Source organism: Nilaparvata lugens, chromosome 1 (genome assembly GCF_014356525.2).
Source record: "Nilaparvata lugens isolate BPH chromosome 1, ASM1435652v1, whole genome shotgun sequence".
NCBI classification, from domain to species: domain Eukaryota; kingdom Metazoa; phylum Arthropoda; class Insecta; order Hemiptera; family Delphacidae; genus Nilaparvata; species Nilaparvata lugens.
In genome coordinates, this window is record NC_052504.1 from 77,507,435 (window position 1) to 77,522,512 (window position 15,078).

The following is a 15,078-nucleotide window of genomic DNA, read 5'->3' on the forward strand; positions in this document are numbered from 1 at the left end:
GTCTACTCGAATACGGTGAAGTGACATCACCATAAAAACTTTATCATATCTTGGCCTAAACTAGTAGTTCTGTGAACAGTAGACCTCGCGCAGTTATAAACCGCAGCCTCCTCTTATACTGTCCATCAGAGTAAATCCTGTCTGTATGTCGTGTCGGCGAGATATCGGTGTGAAAACGGCTAATGACTGGTCGGGTTGGTGAATCAAAAATGCTAACATCAAAATCCAATCTCCTTTCAAGACATACTGGCAACAAGACAGCCCGAGTTCAAAGCAGAGAAAAAGTTCGAGAGACAATACTATGTTATTTTAGTTATTAATTGCATGTGCTATTGCACGTAATCAATAGTTCATTTAATAGTGCTTAAAAATTGCATTCAATGAGGCATGCAATTAATAGTCTACACAGCTTTTTTACCAAGTTACATTGAGATATTGAATTGCATGCGTCATGGCATGCAATTTATAATCTTTCGACAGCTGATTTATGATGAATAATTTTATAGTCACATTTTTACTCTAATATTGGCGTATGAAGGAGGCTCCTTTTTCCTTTTATATTATCCTTGAAATGCAAAATTTCCAAAAACCTTGTATATACGTCGACGCGCAATTTAAAAAGGAACATACCTGTCAAATTTCATCAAAATCTATTACCGCGTTTCGCCGTAAATACTAACATATAAACATTCAAACATTAAACATTAAGAGAAATGCTAAACCGTCGACTTGAATCTTAGACCTCACTTCGCTCGGTCAATAAGATGTGCTAGAACTTAGCACTGTATCCCGAATGGGAAATGAACTATTATTAGTACTACTTATGTATTTAACGCTATTCGTTCTCTATGAGGCCATCATCTCAAGATCTCATATATCATGTTATAAACTAAACTGTACAAAAGCTCTTCTCTTTGAGTTGACTGCTAAGAATTATGAAAACATTTTATCCTGTTTAAAAGAGAGAATAAAATATAAGTCCATTCGTACTCGAACTTGAATAAGGGTGTGGTTAGGGTAAGGTAGGCATATCATACCTTATTCCTATCATACAATATCTGTGAGTAAATATACCTTATCATACCTTGTAATTTCATAAGTTCATAGGTTCATAATATAAACTTACAATATTCAACTCAATTCAACCCTTCAATATTACGATAGTAGGAGCACAACTTATTCAACTTATGCATAGTTTATTATTAGACTTATACATTGAATGTGCGTTCTTCTAGTAGTTTGACCCTGGAGTGTTTCATTTGGAAAGCTGTGTTGATTGGACGCATCCATACTTGTCGATTGATGGCCTAGGGGGATGTAAACCATCTATACATATTTTACAGCTTGATCGGCCAAGCAGTTGAAAATTGTTTGCAGCAGAGAATGTTGGCAATGGGCAATGGAGTATTGGCCTGAGGCTGAGTGCTCAAGTAAACCGATCCACCGATCATCGTCAAGATTTGTGTTATTGATGAAAGTAGTTGCTCAAATTCCTCAACTGCTTGCCTCGGCTGCTGCTGCAATTCATCAATGTGTTGTCGGTTATTGATCACAGATCAGCGCTCAACTCATAACTTTCGGCCGGCTAGAACTTGTCTCAGTGTAAACATGCCCTACAGCGACTCAATATCGTTGAAAATAAATAATGCTTCCGATTTTCAACAGGCAGTAACGATCTGTCATTGCTGTGTAATCTTGACAGGGTGTTCATATCGATGTAAGCACTTGAATCAATCTTGAACCAACTATTCTGGTACCAACAACACCCAGCACTTAATTTCAGAAGTGCTTCAACACAATTTGTTATCAATACTACTTCTCCTTTTAATGGTTATACAGTCAATAATTTGTAGAATCAGTTGAATTTTCAAGATAATGAAATTCCAGTTATACTGTATCGCATCATTATAAATAGTTAAGTTGAAACTAGTACTTACTAGTACTTGTTAGTACTTGTTGGTACTAGCATATTATTTGTTTGCTTACTATTCCAACTTATTTGTTTGCTCTATCAAGAGGAAGTCTCCTCTCAATACTCACAATATAATTCTCAATCTTATTCAATATTTCAATTTTAAACAATTCATCCTACCTGAGCTAAAAGTAAAAATACGTTCCTCATCAATATGATACATAATAACGTGTTTAACGAAGAATATTTCTTTTGGTGTTAGGATTATTATCATATTTTTCTCCTAGCTATAGAAGAGGAAATAGAATTGGGCTTCTTGCTTTTGCGTTTTATATGGATCGAAATATTCTATGCAAATAGGTGGACATTGTTGAACGCGTTTGCTTGGCAAAGTTCACGGCCTAATTTATTCGTCCATTGTTTTTGAAGTTGTGCTTTGTTTCTTGGACGATCGCATGCTTTGCCTTATAAACTGTGCAAATGTCACCACAGCCATCATAATCATAGTCATTCGTTTCCCTCCCAGACTTGAATAATCGTGTGTGCTGTAGTTTTTTATTAGCATTATTCAGAAAAGTCAAGTACTGTAATTTATAGTATCTTGTGGCTTCATCCAGCTCATATTTTTTATTATGATTCCACCATGACAGTTTTATTATTGGTTTAGAGCTGGAGCATCGTCAACACTTCAAACTAGTTTTCTTCTCTTCTTTCTTATCTGTTTTCATGTATTGATAAAGAAGGAGAACCCATAATAAGAAATATGTCTGCAACAAATTTGTTTTGCGTCTACATATGGTATCTTGTTCCGTTTTTCATGCTCTCTGTGAGAGTGTGAAGTCTTATGATGTAATGCATTTTGACATACATTGAATTATGTACTTTTTTTAATACTTTCACTATACCGCTCTTCTTTTAGAGCACTCTGATACAAATTATACGGGTTCAATGCTCAGGCAAAATGAATTGATGAATTATAAAAAATAATGTGGTAGGATCCTCATCAGTTATAATTCTTTATCTTCATGCAAAACTCCGAAGCTCGATTGAATCTGTGATTGAATCTCGATTGAATTAATCAAAATACCATTTTGTTATATCTTGAACCAATTTGTTGAATATACTCATTACCGAAGTCTAAAGATTATATGGACATCACCCTCAGCAAAAATGATGAGTTTTACTCATATTATAAGAGTTGATTGCTTCTTAATGGATGTGGTCTCTAAGCACCTGTGCACCAAAAGCTTGTGTTCTCTCCATTCCCAAACTAAATAACTCAATTTTACACCGGCTGATTTTTGTCCAAACAATCAGCCCTTGTTCCCCTCCAATATGGAACATGCACCTGATTGCAATATCCGCAATTTACGAGTTTCCCCCTACATTACGTTGAGGGTGCATTGTGTCCTCTTCTTTTTTATTAACGTCATTGGTCCTAAATTAACCAATATAATATTATGCAGGTGCTTCTAATGGGAAATAGCTTTTTTTTGTTAGAATTGGGGGATGTTCCATGTGCTTATACAAACCGGATGTTGACTAGATGGTAATGGTAAGGCATAATATTCATGTATCTTTCACCAGACTTTACATTAGATAAGACACGGTAATTTTTTAGGTATCTTATTAGGTTATATTATTTATTGTTGTAAATCCAAGAATATTTTACTAGCTCGTTATTCTCTTTTGAAATAGAACAACTTGGTAGTTTTCGAAGAGTATCATAAAGTACCGTACCATAGGCTTCTTTTTCAGTTGCATAACACCCTAAAGAGAGTAATACAGACATGTATTATGAAAATTGTAGAGTAACGATGTGTCATAATTATGATTTCTGCGTCAACCAACTCTTATAGGACAAGCTTTTTTATCCTGAACTCTAGTTACAAATTATCCACAACCTTCTAATAAAATTTGTGAAACATAGCCCGAATTGTGTTGATTTGGTTCTAAATACTTGAAGGCACTGACAGCTTCTCTTCTCAGATGATGTCCCGGGAAATGTTGTACAGCACAGGAGGTTTCCCGCCACAAAAAATATCAGGAATAATTTATTTGTGTTTGGTTAGCTCCAGGCATGGGTAATAAATTTAGACACTTGAAAGTTTGAGTTTACTGAGCGCAGGCGCTGCAGCGAGCCTGTACTTGTTGACTCTTTCTCCCTCTTGCTTCTTCTTCATAATCTTCACCACCTCCATCCTCTTTCTCCAGTGTTTCGAGTGTTTACTTTAACCGCTCAATTTATTAGCTCTGCTTTCCAGCAGCCTGGAGGCTGGTCTGCTTCTCTGTCGTAGACTGCCTCCAGCAGCGGCCGATTTTTTGTTTTTCTGGAACTTCATCTGGTCTGGCTGTAGCCTGGCTCCTTGAAAATCATCCTTTCGAAAATACTGCCCTCTTGTGTTGAACGTTTCAAGTGTTGTATAGGAAATCTGGCGAACCCTCGAAAAAGCCAGGTCATTGAGTTTGATTAATAGATAGTTTTTGTGCGTAGACTAACATGGAGAAACGAATCCCTGATAATTTACTCCCACATAAATTTATTCGCCTGTGCCCATGCTGAGTTAGTCTCTAGTGAATGATGTTTCAGAATTTCTAATAAGTAACAACACAGTACTCTAAAGCTCATTTCTGAAGACTGTTCTATGATATTGCACTATTGAAATTCTTATGGATTTTATGAATGTTTACACAAGACGTCAAGAAAGAAGGTTACCAAAGAGTCTCAGATTCTTTGGCAACAAAAAATCCATCTGCATGAGTTATGCTGTTCAAGGTCTCATGCAGTATCTATGATTGATTATATTGTATTAAAATCTCTAGTAGGCTCTTATTGAGAGTTGAGTGTAAGAGAGGGCCGACTGCGCTCTAACTTCGCTCTCTAGGAAAATAAAGGCAGTCATTCTATTCCACTACATGGATTTTCAGTTCATACCTTCAAATTTTTTAGAGTTATACTGTATTTTTCTCTGTGAGAATGCTCCAGAAAGTTGTAGAAGCTAGCGAAGTCTTACTACATGGCATAGCTTGTTTTATGTAGATTTATTCCGTGGTCGCGGATTTATTCTTGGTTGGTGACCTCTCTACTCGCAGACCTGTTTGTTTTGCATCTCCTCGCAGTCCTTTGCGTTGGTCTCCACTCTTGTTCCTTCTACTACATCCTGTGTCGTCGTGAGGCTCCTCTCATTCGTGAATACACTCTTTCAATTCTGAAATGGATTCTCTGTCCTCCTCTGATCCTTTCACAACCGTGCTCTTTCTGTTTATGACTCAATCTGTTTTCTGCACTCTGTGGGTTGCTACATGCGCTGAACGCACGATCCGGCGTGCAAGCCTCCGACCTGTCAACATCGGGCGGTGAGCGTCCGAAACGGCTTCGTGTCTTCGGTGCTCATCTTGAATAAATTCCCAACACCTCGAAAGCTTTTCACCGGCCGACACAACAAATTAACTCCGGGCTCTTTATGATTCCATTTCCTATCTTTCCTTTTCAATCTACTAGTACACACTCTTGCAACACACCTTTCATTTTTCCTCTCAATAGGTTCACGATCATTCTGCCGTCTTCCAACTTTACTTCTATTTAGTTTTGCTCTCACTCTGTCTATTTAGTTCCTTACTTTATTCTACATCGCTTTAGTTCACCTTTTTTGTCCTCTAGTCGTTATTTATAAGAATAGCCTCTTGCATAAAAGAATCATCACTTTTCATAAGTGTACTTCATTTTTCCTACATGCATTGTATTCTTTTTGAAAGTAGGATCTATTCATGTTTTCAACGCAAGTGACTGAAAGAGATAGATCCTCTTCGGTGATCCGCGGAGAGGTCACAATGCTCCCATTAATTTGTGAACAGTATCAAACAAAAATAAGTGGGCTCAACACTTACCGGTTGTACTTTCCACTTATGAAGCGATATTTTATATAATAATTTTTTAACACATTCAGTTTGTCACGTAGATGTTTTATTGTACATGAAGGTTCAGGTTTAGGCGTAGGCTAGAATACATTAGATCTACTCTTGTATATACTGTAATACAGCGATCCTCACTACATTGTAATAGGTCAATAAAGAATTTTGATTGTGAAGAATTATAAGTTTTGTACATTAATTCCATTCCCAAGTTTTGACTATAGCCTATTATAAAGAATAGAACATAAGAAACTACTCTCCCATTAGAGCAAGCTCTAGTTAGGGGAAGGAATTATTACAAATATGACTAATTGTGAAGACTTATGAAAGTATTATTCAAATATGGGTTCAGTTTTATCTCTAAAATATTATTCATTAAGCAATGAAGCAATTAAGTGGTGTTTCAGCCACCACAATAGTTTCAGCCACTCAGAGACTTAACTTATTGTTGAATTATAATTGTAAAGCGGGTCTAGGCTTGATTATTGATGAATAATGAAATTGATAACTAGACCCAGATCATTGATGATGAATTGTATTGTTTCAGTTGCCTTAGCAAACAACGTTGAGGTTAATACCCAGATTATTGATGACTGATTATATTGTTTCAATGCCATACCAAACCAGCTTGAGGTCTATACCTGGATTATTGATGATTAATTGTATTGTTTCAAACCTCACTGAGGCTCATACCTAGATTATCGAAGATTGATTGTATTGCTTCAGTAGCCTTACCAAATCCACTTTGAGGTTTATACCTAGATTGTTGATGATGGTTGTATTTTTTTTTTTTGTTCACTTCGAGGTTTATACCTAGATTGTTGATTATTGTATTTGTTGTCTGTTTCAGTTGCCTTACTCGATCCACGTGATGACGTCAAACCCGGAGGCACTGCTGACGCCGAAGCTGAACATCTCGGGGGAGGGGGGCGTGCCGACCACGGTGCAGACGTTCGCCGTCGACCTGAGCTGCTCGGGCCTCCTCAACGCAGAGGTCGATGTCAACATCGCCATCAACATCACTCTGCAGCGGCACCCGCTCAACGTCACCAAACTCAACTTCCAGCGTCGCAAGATCTGTCTCAAAGGTTTGTTTCACAAATTGAGGCTGATCGAAAAATGTGATCATTTGTTGCGTAACTTTTCCATCACTCTATAAAATTCAGGAATTATTCAACTTCTATTATGTAATAACAAATATAATAACCAATCTATTTATAATCTACATGTAGATATTGATTGTATCGTATATTACATCCGAATCATCCATGGTAACATTTCATCCTACTCGAGTGGTTTAGATACTGGCTTTGTAAGCTAAAAGCCCTGGATTCGATCTATGGCCGGCCAATATATTTTTCACCTGCCAATCCCGAGTTTCAAATACTTTATAACATCGGCCCCGGTTGCTTAAAACGTTGTGTACGCATCTGTGATTCGCATGACGTCGAAGATTTCAATCATTTAACCGGGGGATGGAAATTCTCTCGATAAATAATAATAATTGATCTTCAATATTGAAGAGCTTCACATAATTATAATTGCTTACTGAACTCTTGATTGAGCTTGTAATTCACAGAGAGTTTTTCCAACTCAAATCAAGTAGAGAAAGACAATCGTGCAGAATATGAGTGGTGCATTTTACAGAAAAGTTATACAATTGACTATCCCTTTCCCAAGTGAATTTTCTAAGACGTTTTCACAAAATCTGTAGAAGATTGTTTTAATAATGCAAATTCAATTTTTGAGCCATAGAATGCTCTCCATCCAAAGTAATTTGAGAAAAAGATCAAAGAATGTTTATGCGGAAGATAAATAGTGATAAATATCCATTCACAAGTTGACGTCATTGACAATCAATAATAGTTTCAAGTAGTGCATTCAAAGTTTATCAAAGTCTATAGAAGATTTTCTCAGCAATGCAGTTATTTCCACAGAAAGTTTACAATTTACAACTGTTGACAAAAGATCAAAGAAAATTTCATGTGGAATAAAGAAACCGTAAACCGTACCCGAGGCCTAAACTTTTTCTATTTATGAATATTGTGAATTGAATTTTTATTCGATAGAATAATAGCCTACAACAGATTATAGAATATAATATATAAATATCAGTACCCTTTTAAATTATTTTGTCACAACATGTTGACAAAAGAGAATAGAATATATACGCAGGGTATAAATTGACAAATATTCAAATCAATTACCGTACTTATAACAATATGTAATAGTGGAATTATCCTATTACTTGAATAACATTATTATTACTATTATGTGTAGTGTTGCTTGGATGTGAACAACTTGTTTAATGTTGTGTTGTGTTGTTTAGATGTGGTGAACGCGCGAACTGGACAGGAGGTTCGCGGTGATACGGGCGTGCAGCAGCTGGTGGTGACAGACGCGACTGCAGCCGACTCCAATGCAGCGCTCTACATCGCAGTCAGCTGCGCATGCGCACTCGTCACTGTCCTATCCATAGCCATCCTCGCCTGCTATCTCAGGAACAACAAGACCCGCCATCATGGAGACATGCTGCAGTAAGTACCAGCACCATGGTGTGAGTGGTTAGTCAATGGTAAAGGTTTGGAACCCACTTACAAATGTTGGTCCAATCATTTATCAAATTCATCATCCTTCTTATAACCTATCTATCCAACAAGTGTTGGATGGATTATTCTGAATAAAATCAATGTGTACATCATTAAATTATTATATTTTCCGTGCTTTGACAGTGACCACTATTCCACAATTTTGTGTTGAGGTCCATAAATGCGTCTAGGCTACTAGTACATAAGTGCGTGGATTATGAGAGGGATGGAGAGAGATGGGATGAACGGTCCAATGGTTCGGTTATAACTATCAAGCAGCCAACTTGAACATCCCATCAAACTCGATTTAATCTATTACAGATTTATTTAATAAACATTAAAAATATTATGAAGAGAGAAAATATCTCTTGAATTTCCATTTCCTAAATCTTGCTCCACCACTATTATTTAGTAAGAAAAATTATCCAAAACAAGGCTAAGCTTATTTATTCATACATTGAATCACAATTACAGTAGCCCAATCAGATTTTACTATCTAAATATAAATTTCATGGAATCATGACATGTTTTAAAAAATGAAATCATAAAAAGTCTTTCTTTATTTCATTTAATCATGAAACATCTTTCTGTATTCATGAAATCAAGCTCTTGAAACAAAAACTACTAATATACAATATTTTCTACTATCAACTCCAAAATCAGTTGATGTTAATATTGCAGGAATTTAGAAACGTTTTGAACTGAACAAAATTTGTTGTTCAGTTTATACTGTAGTAAATTCCAAAACGGCTTGAACTGTGCAAATGTAGTAAAAAATATGTTGCAGCGTTACTGTACGTTTCGAAATGTACAAAATTTGTTGTTCAACTTATATGCATTTTGAAAAACGGCTCGAACTGTACAAATGCAAGTCACAAAATGTGTTACTGTTACTTTTGCAGGGAATCGCGGAACGGGTCGAACTGTTCAGCTCAGGGCCTGGCGCCGGTGCCGATAATGAGTTGCGCCGGGGCACCCCTGTCGCCGCGACGCCCCTCCTACGCGCGACTCGACAGCTGCGACAACCGCGAGCGAGCCACTGACATACACCACCGCATCGCACAGCTCACCATTCAGAGGTAACACTCTAGTTCAAAGTAATATTAATATTATTTTACTCAATATTTATCCTTCATAGTATGGAACATTGCAACTCCAGCCTGCTATCGTTGCGATGGTTATGGGTTCGATTCCATTCCTTCTGGCATAGATACTTGAATCATCCTTCACCTCAGTATAAGCCATCACATTTGTTGTATTGCAAGTGGAGTGGAAAATAGGTAATGGTCTATTTATAATAAAATTAGCATGTAGTGAGTATAAATAATGTAGTGCTGTAATAGAACTGAATTATGTTTAATTGACGAATTATTTGGAATAACCTATACTAGTAGGTTATCGAGAAGTTGATTTAGTTTCAGGAAATAAGAACAGAATCTTAATTCTTAGTTCGAGAGTTTAGTTTTAATGAAATTAGCAAAACAAAATCATTCGACCACTCATTTAAGACACTTACGGTTTGTCATGTAAGTGTGTGAATCATCAGCAAAAAACCGGTTGTCCAGTCTATCATGATTGCAAAATTAGTGATGTAGGATATTGTTTGTGAAGTTGCTTGAACAAAACTCACATTGCCTTGTTATCATCACAAAAGACGCCAGGCATCTCTCAATGACTGGGGTAGTGTTACCTCTCCTGCTTGCAATTGTATATAAGCTAGACGTTTAATAAATTGAAAATAGGTACAGATAAGCCACTATACGAAATTACATCGCCACATTGATGGTTTCAGATGGTTGTAGATCATATTAATGTCACCAATTGGCGGGTGATCGAAAAATAACCCGATATGAGCTTGTAGATTGTTATAATTTCTGTGAGAGTTTTGCTTAAAAATGATGAAACTTACTATTCATTGCAGTCTATCATGACTATTCTTTGTAATTGTAATTTCTCCTTTAGTGTGTATATTTTTCGATATGTTGATAGGCAAACACAAACTAATTTTCAATGATGATAATTGTAGGTACAGAGTGCGGTTGAAGAGTGAGGTGATGGCTGGCACATTCGGCAGGGTCTACATCGGCACCTACAAGGACGAGGATGGCGGCGAGGAAGACGTCCTTGTCAAAACTGTCACTGGTGAGAAACTACTTATCTCATCAATCAAAGTTTCTAATTCGACATACTATTGTTGGATGGGAGGTTTCTTACGATTTGAAGCGATACCTTCCCATTGGGAACATACATTATAAACATAAAAATTATTGAGTGTAGCTTAAGAAATTGATTTTTCAAGTATGTTATCACAACATAACGTAATGGTTGTAAGCTACTAATTTGAAATCAGATGATCAGACTCCTTAAACAGTAAATCGTGAAAATTTTACTTTAAAATTTTGCACCAAAACTTTCCCTAATTGATTGTTGACTTGAGTAAGGCTATTGTAGTGCTTCCAGTGAAATTTCAACGTATTACTAGCAAAGCTGCTATTGATGGAAACTCAAATTGATGAAAGTAAAACATTACCAAAAATGCTGAAAAACATCTCGAACTGTATTATGTTGAATGATCTAGTTGTCTCTCATGCAAAACCTCCTCAATTGTAAAACGAGTTACAAAGATTATAATGTTAGCTTTTTAATTCCAAATTGAAAATGTATGTAGTATTTTGTTTCAATGTGGAAATTTGTGAAGAATTGGAAAGTCTCATAACTTTTATTTGGAAAATTTATTTTATGAAGTTGGTATGAAAAGAAGTTTTGGACTGCAGTCTGTTTCTTTGTCCTTAAGTTGATTGTGAATGATGAATAAATAAGTAAGTGAATATTATCTTAAAATATCCAAAACAGATTTTTCCAAGATAGGAGACTCAAAAGCACAAACTTCACAGTTTCATGTAAAAATATTACAATACCAAACTCTTGGATATTTTATCACATATTATTGCTCTATATCATTGAACAATTATTTAGTCCATAGGCTAATATGCTTCAAGTAATTACCTTTTCAATTATTTCTAATGCTAGAACGTAGCTGAAATACGTGAATATAGAAATCACATGAATATAGAAATCAGAATTTTATTTAAAATCCCAGGGTTTCTTCGTGTAGAGATGCATTCATGCAAAATAAGTTTTCATACCTATTATCTATCTCATCGTTATGTTTATCTTAAGTGAATATTGCTTTTCGATCATTTATTGAATCAAACGGTACTGTCTAAGGGAACAGAGATGGAAAATTGAATTATTGAAAAATCGTAGGCTACTTGGTAGCATTTTGAATGAAATAAATGTTCAAATCCAGTATCATCATGACTTATCGTGACGAGATCCTATCATCGTATCATATCATCGTGACGAGATCCATGTATATGTTATATATTTGTTGATCAATAAAATTTATTATATTCTATTCTAAGAATATTTTTTATTTCGTTTCAGACCACGCCTCAACTGTACAAGTGTCGTTACTACTCCAGGAAGGCATGACAATGTACAGTCTTAGTCATAAAAACATTCTTTCTGTGCTGGGAGTGTCCATAGAAGATCACACAGCGCCGTTCCTAATCTATCCTCATCAGGGGTACAGAAATCTCAAAAGGTAATAGCATCTACGCAAAGTTTAACCTGATATTAACTGGCTTTAATTATTTGTTTTCTTTTTTAGATTTTTCAGAATGTTATTCTTTAAAATCCCATTATTTGGAGAGATGGCAAATTGTTCCGATTCAAGTGATGGACTTCTACTGTCATATAGCCCAGTCCATATTGTACAGGATTCATTATTACTAGAATATTATTAATATTCAACTCTATGCTACTCAACAATAAATCAAATAAGTTTTAAGAAATTCTCAGAATCTCAAATGATTTAATAATTACATTTTTTTTGAAATTTGGATGTAAATTTTGGTCTGATTTACAAGGAAGGGCCGTTTGCACAGTCAAAGCTTAAACTCGATTAAATCTGCTGGTGCTTTAAACTCAAAATGAAACACATTATAACAAACTAGACTTGATACGGATTTAATCCAGTTTAAAATGAAATTTAGTTTAAACTGTCACTGTGCAAACGGCCCTAAGTGTGTTGTTATACTGTATTGACATAACAGTAGCCCAAGTGGATGCATTTTCGGGTTATGAAATGTTCCAAATGCTCTAATACGTTGCAAACTTCTCCCAAATGAGAATTTAATTTTAAGTAGATTGACATAATGTGACCAAAATCTCTATAATTTTACTAGTCTTGCCCTCAATTTCATTAATCCAATATGATTTAAATTGATTGTAATTTACATATTGTTCCTTGATTCCTGTCTGTCCCCAACATCTAGAGTTGTTTTTAGGCAACTCATGTAATTATTATTAATCGTTTTCAGCAATATCATTTATGGAAATCTATTCACTTATTGAAAAGAATAAACAAGGACAAAATCAAGGAACAAGGTTTTCAAACCATTAGTGAATGCCGAAAATGTTTATTGTAAGGCTATATAATATTTTAACATTCAGGCTGTTCAATAATCGTCTAAATAGGCTCAAATAAAGGTAAAATATAAACTTGGTTCTTACAAAGACTCTCAGACAAAAAACGACTTCTAGATTAAGCGTAATTAATTAATAGCTGAGAGAAAACATAAAATCGTTATTCTTATTATAATTTGAGCCATCAAATTTAAACAAAATTTAACATAAGACTAAATATAGATAAAGCCTCAATATGTATTTTAAGTATGAAAAATATTTGTAATTTATTCACCTATTTCCAGGTTCCTTCAAAACTGCAAGCAAGGTGTGGAGGGCGTAGCTCACACTTTGACCACTCAAGAAGTCGTTGATATGGCATTACAGGCAATAACTGGCATGCAATATCTACACAAAAAGCGACTCATTCATAAAGACGTTGCAACTAGGAACTGTGTGTAAGTAAACTATGTTACAATGTTTAAACTAAAATATTTACATAAATTGAAATATTCTAGAGCGCATTCACTTTGTCATAATTAATTCAATACAATTAGTTGTGTCAACTCGTTTCAGAGGTTGTTTGTAGTAACAACATTACAATACAATACAAATAAATTTTATTTCCATTAATATACAAATAAACAATCTAATCAATAAAATGTACATAATATTCAAAAATACAATATATAAAATTTACTACAAATATAAATAAATTGAATTTTTCGGAAATTAACCTACTCAACTATGGGAAACCCATGTTCTAGAGCAGGTGTAGCAGTAATAAAATTAAATTTAGAGTGGGGTTGCAAATACATTGGGTAAGTGAGCTCACATATTGTTCGAAATTATGTTTTCTATATTATGCCTTCCAGTTGTGATCCAGTTTTTAACGGCGCATTTAAATTTTCTTGAGTTTTCTATTATCTTGATGTGTACAGGAAGTAAATTGTGGAGTTTTGGTGCTAGGTGGTTATTTTCATGATTGTCGGTATTATGCTTATCTATAAGGTGTATTCAAAAGCGCTATGTGCATGCCCCAAAATTATATTCATTTCTTTCTGGTGATAAATACTCTTCTCAAACATTCTTTAGTTTAATCCATTAATCCTTTAAATACGAAAAGATAAGGTTCTAGCACTCACACACAAAATATTAGATTGTAAGCTGAGAGGTAAAACTGCAAAGCATCATTTACTCCATAACAGTTGAGATTTACAAATTGATGGAGATTACTACACTGTTATCCGTTACACTTTTGATTTTTTATTTGTCTCTCATTTCATTCATTTGATAATATTCTATTGGAAGAAATTTATACACAGATATATCCAGTTTATTTACACAAGACAAGAAGACTGGACGTAAATTGAATTAACTTTAAATACAGTCTAATATTGTTCTTTATCTGATCAGTAGGATATGACATGGGGTTGTATTCAATGTGTTTGACTTACAGAATAGTAATATTTACATAATAGAATCCTCCTTAAACATAGATGATGTTGCATGTATCTTTCTTGCTAATATGTATCAAACTTGTATTATGTGTGTATTAAAAAAATCCTTTTATGTACCAATACCACAATAAGGACCATTATTAGTTAGGGACTATCACAGTAAAGCCTTGCACACGTTGATACTGGATGATCGCGAGATGCGGGACGGCGAAAGTAGTGGGTTGAATTTTAACAATTTAGACACGGCTTCAAAATAGTCTCACCTTTTTTGTTTACAACTCTAGGGGCTTCTAGAAAGTACTGGCTACTCCTGGTCTGTTCATTGTCTGGATAATAGGGACGCCGCTCCCATCGTCTCGTGTCCCGCACTCATCCCGTACCCGTGTGCACATGACTTGAGGACTGATCTCATTAGGCTTTTTTTAGTATTCATTGATAAAGAAGAATTGGAAATTTATTTTGATTTTCTTCTTGCAGAGTTGACGATAAGCTACGGATCCAGATAACAGACAACGCTCTATCGAGAGACCTGTTCCCGGCTGACTATCACTGCCTCGGTGACAACGAGAACAGGCCTATCAAGTGGCTGTCCATAGAGAGTCTCACGCACAAGAACTTCACCACTGCCTCCGATGTGGTAATTATTACATTCTAATATAGTCTCCAGCTCTAATCTATTATCCTTGGATCTCCACATTTCTGGTGGTTAGGTGGCGGAGTTGACATTACTTTCCAA

The 15,078-nt window shown here is 35.3% G+C and overlaps 1 protein-coding gene across 1 annotated transcript in view; it reads left to right on the forward strand.

Annotated features, from left to right (window-relative positions):
• Positions 1 to 15,078, forward strand: part of LOC111058607 (tyrosine-protein kinase Dnt-like) — a 74,298-nt gene that overhangs the window by 52,565 nt on the left and 6,655 nt on the right. Inside the window, exons 3-9 of the mRNA XM_039443832.1 lie at positions 6,675 to 6,912; positions 8,154 to 8,361; positions 9,315 to 9,491; positions 10,439 to 10,554; positions 11,860 to 12,019; positions 13,188 to 13,340; positions 14,820 to 14,979. Coding sequence (XP_039299766.1) covers positions 6,675 to 6,912; positions 8,154 to 8,361; positions 9,315 to 9,491; positions 10,439 to 10,554; positions 11,860 to 12,019; positions 13,188 to 13,340; positions 14,820 to 14,979 — 1,212 coding nt within the window. The remainder of the gene's footprint in view (positions 1 to 6,674; positions 6,913 to 8,153; positions 8,362 to 9,314; positions 9,492 to 10,438; positions 10,555 to 11,859; positions 12,020 to 13,187; positions 13,341 to 14,819; positions 14,980 to 15,078) is intronic.